The following is a 6000-nucleotide window of genomic DNA, read 5'->3' as shown; positions in this document are numbered from 1 at the left end:
TGTAGCCCATCAGCTAATGCAAGCACAACTTCACTATGGAGAAATGGAAATACAATTAAGTTCCAAATAAATAAATACATCTAACATGTTTAAATAACCTAATTTAGATGTACACACAGGCTTTACAAATGAAATATTAAGACCAGAAAATGTATTTAATGAACTACTAAATTGTAGCTAGATATTCAGGAATGATTCAATTGGATTACAACATCTCCAAAAATGCAATTGAGGTAATGCTAATGTAACATAAATAAGATATTCATACAAATGAATGCATGTTTTGGTGCACTGTAAAGTGTTTATATACAATTGGTAAGATATCTATATACTCACTTTTAAACATGCCTTATGTCAAATTCAAGGACTACAAATTAAAATACACTCACACTTTTTTCAAAACATGTATTTTATTCATTTATCTTAAAAAATTAAAATAAAGTGCTTTTTATGTACAATATAATAAAAACAACAGTCACAATCTCAATGATACAAAAAATACAGTTCACAATGTTATTTGTACACAACAAATAAAAAAGGAAATCATGCAGGCAAGACCACATTTGTCTAATAGTTATTCAGTCAACTAAGCTTATGTTGTTCAGTACGCTGAGGCAAAGCGCCGCCGTGTCTCATGGCTGAGCCGATACGGAGGGTTTGGAGCGGTGCTTGCATCTTACTGCAGCACAACATCGTGCAGCACAGATGATGAATTACTTCTATTGTGCCGTTTCATTGTAGTTTGAACCGTTTGAACAAAATCCTAATATGGTGTTGCAATGGATTGCCTACTGAAGCGGCCTTCCTAGGAAAATACACCGCTGTAGATGCTCTACAAAAACATGTTATAGTTGGCTACATTCATGTCCTGTACAGTATGTTGCATTACTGAGGAGCCACTCAAAATGAAGCATCATTCACCAGGTTATTATTGACTTTTTTTGTGAAAAGCTTGTCATTAATAAATATGCATTCATAACACATTATTGACTTTTTTGGTATTAGGTCAAATAGTATAATTCTTAAATATTGACCTCTCCAGAAAGATGTTTCCTATATGCACAGTATAACGTCTGACAATGCGCAGAATAGTACAACATTTTGAGCAGCTCCAGGTCCTATAGTTTGCAGGTAATGGTGGCATGTGAAATCTACTGTTGACCCGTGTGGTGTTGTTGAGTTAAGTGTGCCCACGGAGGGCTACAATCACGGCCTTCACCACATCTCCGGTGGTGAGGTCACCGCTGGGTAGAGCTCGATGTGGCACGTGGCTAAAGGCAGAGCAACTTCATCTAAAGGCATTTTGAAAATATGCAGTGAGGTTATCCACCAAGCATCTGAAAGCAGGGTTTTCTGTCTCCAGAGAATTGTTTGACATATATATATATATATATATATATATATATATGTCAAACAATGCTCTGGGCCAAGGCTCTTAGAGGCTGATATATCTTGTTTATTTGGTTAGCCTCAGCTAAAAAGAATGTTTGAGAAATACATGCATTTGTTTGTTTTGCAGAGTAAGATGAGAAGATAGACACAACTGATGTCTTCACAGTATGGTGACTGTAAGCCAACAAGCGCAGTGGAAAGACTAGAACGTTTAGGAAATTATGTTCAACGAGGCAACATGTGCATACCAGCCACTTTAAAATGTACCTTGTGTTTGTCACCGCAAAACTGTGAGAAAGTGGGGCATTGAGGTTTTACGGAGAGTTATCCGACGGGCTAGTTCCTGGCCGTGAGGAGTGACGTTGTGTTGAGGTTTTCTGGCAACCTCAACACAACGTCTGGGTGTTTTTTTACTTTTGGACAGAGCCCGTTTCCTCATTTTCATTCTGTATGCTAAGTTAAGCTAAGGTTAGCATCTATCTTCTCATCTGACTCAGCAAAAAAGTGAATGCTGCTCATCCTACTATATCACACTACACCTCTAATTGAGTTTGACAAATATAAAACAGATACTCCTCCTGCTTTGACATGCTTGATGAAAACCAGCCCAAGTGCTGATCCAACAGCATGGTAAGAAATGTACTGTCTTGTGTGCAAGATTGGAAATGTTTGCTGAAGTAGGCAGTAAAGCACTATGAAAACAAAATATCAGCAGTGTTCACTCTCTAGTTTAAAGACTATCTCTACAACACATCTTGCACAAGGTCCCTTGAAAACACACAATATTAAGCACAGATACTGTATATACACAACAAAATCGAACGAAAAGGAAACACTGACCGCTGTAGCGCAGTATGCTGTGCAATTACTTTGTCAACTTGTAGCAGTTACATAACACTTCGTCATCTGCTCAGTGTTGTTCATAGCAAAAAGGTTTAGTCTGTTTGATACTGGAATATATACTGTAGGCTTACTTGATCAATACAGTGAATTGGCGATGTATTCTAAGACATGTGGTGCCATATCGTCTCTATGGCCGTGTAAATGTTTCTCTTTCAGATTTACACAACACAATCAGCATCCTACATCTTTGGGAAATTCTGCTTGTTAAGTCTCAAAAGTCCAAGCTATGTGGGTGCAATGTGTTCGTCGTCATGGCTGCACTGGTCCCTGTGATTTCTACTAATCATTTTCCTCAGCAGCTACACCTCATGTCTCTCAGTAGAGTACACTCTGATTTTATTGACATGTGCAAACCTGTAGGTATTCAAGACCCTGATTACTTGTGCTTTCACATCACCATCGCAATGACATCTGACTGAGTGCGGGGAACGCCATGTATGTTAGAAATGTAACCTGCGGGGGGGTTATATTGAGCCTATACAGCGCTCTGTGCAACTACATCACGACGTAGTGCAGCTGCAGTGTGGAAAAGATAACATGAAATATCATCCCTTCACTACGGAGACAGTTATTAATAGTTGTTCATTTTGAGTTATTGGCGCTTAGATGAACAGTTTGTGTTTTTAGCGCTCGTCAAACTAGCTGTAGCTGTATGTTTCAGTGTATAGTAAGAAGGCAAATAACTCCTTTGAGGGTAGCTAAAGGAAAAACTGGAATATTTTCTCACCTGATAACCGCAAGTGTTCACATGAAGAAACCTTCCTCCTTTGGCCCCAGTTCAGATTCTCCATGAACGTCAATTATTTTGCTCAACACAGTCTGAAAAGTTCGCCATGAGCTAACAGTCTTCGAGAAACGTCCATCCGTGCACTTCACATTTGTTTATTATTAGTGCCACTTTTGTGAAACCCACTTCTGGTTCCTCCACCATGTGCTCTTCGACAGTGATCAATGCTAACGCAAAGCATGGAGTGGTCATGACAGAATGGCACTATTGCATTAGATAAGACAATCAAGTTGTTTTTTTGGCACAGTGCACACGATGATTTTGCTGCTGCCCTGAAGATGGAGGGGTTGTGGACGTTCCTTTTTTTCTTGGCTCTCCGTGCCTGTAAAGCCCGCCTTGACTGACGTAACAATGTCAGGTCTCTTTTCCACAGTTGTTTTAAGAGGCCATCATGGTACCTGCAGGTTAACACTGAAGAACATGGCTGCCTCAGAGATGTAGAGCAACAGGGTCCCTCATCGTCCATGGTGGGGTGATGTGTGAATGATCCTTTGAACAACAACATACATTCAGGAGGTACATGTCAGTATTTAGGCCCTGGAGCATAACTTATGATCATCTTTCTTTTAGTTATAGTCCTTTTAATGTTTTTTCCAAGAGCATGTGGCGTCTTCTCCTGATCAGCCTCATCATCTCGATCCTCGTACACTCATGGCATTTATTCAGCAAAAAGGGAATCTTGACTTCCATAACGATGGATCATAAATGAATATGCAAAAAATGTTATATTCTCCTAAACCTGAACTCTTGGTGACCATGTAGCTGTAAGTACATCTTCTGCAGGGCATGTGTTACAGGTACTTAAATAAGGCTGGGAAACCTATCAATATTCATAAATTATTTTATAATGTCATTTAATGGACATCAAGTAGACATTTTAATGTTGGATCTTGCACACATTAAGTAATATGGTGATAAATATTGATATCAGAAGAAGGTCTTCTAGTTACTGGTGTTTTCCTTCCTCATATTGCCCAGCCTCACACACATCAGTGGCCGTGAGAATGACAAAGAGTTATATTCTGAGCAGCTGCCATGACTGCTGATCCTGGGCCTGCCTTCTGCATCGCACCAGACCAACCTCTGGCTCGGAGTGGAAATGGTTAAAGAAATGACTTCCGCATTGATCACAGAACAAAAGATGACTAAAATAAAGGATGTGCTGTGATGTAGAGGGATGTCAGGGTCTCCTCTCCTTTGCTCGGCGGCCTGTATCCCTCACGGAGATACAGGGGGGCAACTCTTTTTTAGCGAACACTGTGCTCTCATACGATAGAGTCTTTGATCTCGGAGCCGAGCCTCACTCTGGGCCGGGGGCAGGTCGGGGAATACTCCACGTGGCTCTCCTTCACATTGAGCGGCCGCCTGTCGGAGGCCTCGGAGAAGCTCTTGCTGTTGTCTGGCGAGGACTCGTGCGTGGGCGTGCTGCAGATGTAGTTGTCGTTTAACGTCTGGTAGCCCTTGTGATCAGAAGTGGAAACGGGGATGGTGCTACCGTTTAGGGGTAAGCTCTCAGCGGGCTTTCCCACAATCCTCGGCTTCTTCTGCTGCATGTTAGGGCACTCGCCTTGCTTCAGCATGGACTTCATGTGGTCTCGGTTCCTGTAGATGACGAACAGGGAGAAGACCACGAGGGAGAAGGCCAGCAGGGCGCACACCACGATCAGCTCGTTCCAGTACGTCTTGGTGTGGAGGACCTGCCCCGAGCGAGCCTCGCCCGGCAGGATGATGCTCTCCTCTCGCTCAATGTGCGGTGTGCGCGAGTGACCAATCAGAGTGGTGCTCTCCTGGCGAGGCTCCGCCCTCACACAGTAGTTGGCCAACAGCTGGCGGAAACCCTCCTCTTCGGACCAGCACTCGTAGGTCTCCACCCTGTCGGCCTGCGCCACCACCACCAGGTTTCCCTCTGGAGTGGCGTACAGGAACTGGCTGGCCGCGTCACTGTAGCTCCACCTCCTCTGCGCCAGGTTGGACCGCGACTTACAGGGCAGCACTTTGAAAGTGTTGATTGGGAGTGTGATGAGCTTGCATTGGGAGCCACCTATAAATACGTATGAAAAAAGGAGACAATGTAGCTTTAAATGACCTAAAGTTTCAGTTCAGTAACCCGTAGGGAACAGTTCAAATGGTGACCCTTTAAAAGCGAGAGCCAACACAGCGTTACAAGTCTTGCTCTATCCAGAGGTAACACAACCTGCCTACTCGCACCTTTAAACATGTTGTACTTTGTTTAACATCAATCGTACCACCTGGGGTACCGGCAGTTTTAAAAGATGGAACTATTTCCCATAGGTGCCAATTAAAAATATCACACACTATCAGGGGAGGTAGAGCACTCTGTCAGTCATTTTAAAGGAGGCAGACTCAAATACAGCAGTCACAGATTTCCTCATGTGCCCGGCCTATTTTTGTTTTATAAAATAACAAATAAACACATTTTCCTGATAAAGAATATGTGTGTTATTTTTTTTAGATGAGAGAGAAGAAGATTTTTGTGGATAAGGAATGATTTACTGTATTAAACAGTATATATATGAATGCATATTAAGATGATAATTAAAGTGAATAGTTACACCGAGAAGTGTTTACTTTTACCTGCACTCATACAAATAAGCTAATATTTGTGTTGTGGTGTCCAGTAGGTAAAAACACTTTAATTACAGAGCACTACACAAAGAGCGCCCACTCACGAGAAGCGGCTGGTCGGGCAGCTCTGGCGCTGGGGATCGTCCGGTTACAGATTGCTGATGTGTCCGCCTCCTCCACATCCTGCTGCCAGTGACTGAGACAACACACAGCACAACAACAACAGTGTGAGGGATGGCAGCTGTAATGAGAGGAACCTGCTGCAGTCGTTAAACCCTCTGTAAGTCTGTCATTGTTTCACCTGCAGCTCCATCAGCATGACTAAGAAAACA

General features: G+C 42.5%; 1 protein-coding gene across 2 annotated transcripts in view; it reads right to left on the bottom strand.

Moving 5' to 3' along the window:
• Positions 1–207: 207 nt before the first annotated feature.
• The window catches only part of LOC117440261 (semaphorin-4B-like), a 60629-nt gene continuing 54836 nt past the window's right edge, over positions 208–6000 (bottom strand). For both annotated transcript variants that reach the window (XM_034076569.2, XM_034076562.2), the window contains exons 14-15: positions 5773–5864; positions 208–5123 (exon numbers count right to left, since the gene is read on the bottom strand). In XM_034076569.2, coding sequence (XP_033932460.1) covers positions 4348–5123; positions 5773–5864 — 868 coding nt within the window. In that variant the 3' untranslated portion in view covers positions 208–4347. The remainder of the gene's footprint in view (positions 5124–5772; positions 5865–6000) is intronic.

This window comes from Pseudochaenichthys georgianus, chromosome 3 (genome assembly GCF_902827115.2).
Source record: "Pseudochaenichthys georgianus chromosome 3, fPseGeo1.2, whole genome shotgun sequence".
Lineage (NCBI taxonomy): Eukaryota > Metazoa > Chordata > Actinopteri > Perciformes > Channichthyidae > Pseudochaenichthys > Pseudochaenichthys georgianus.
The sequence above is the reverse complement of the archived record's forward strand: the minus strand, read 5'-3'. Positions and strand labels throughout refer to the sequence as shown.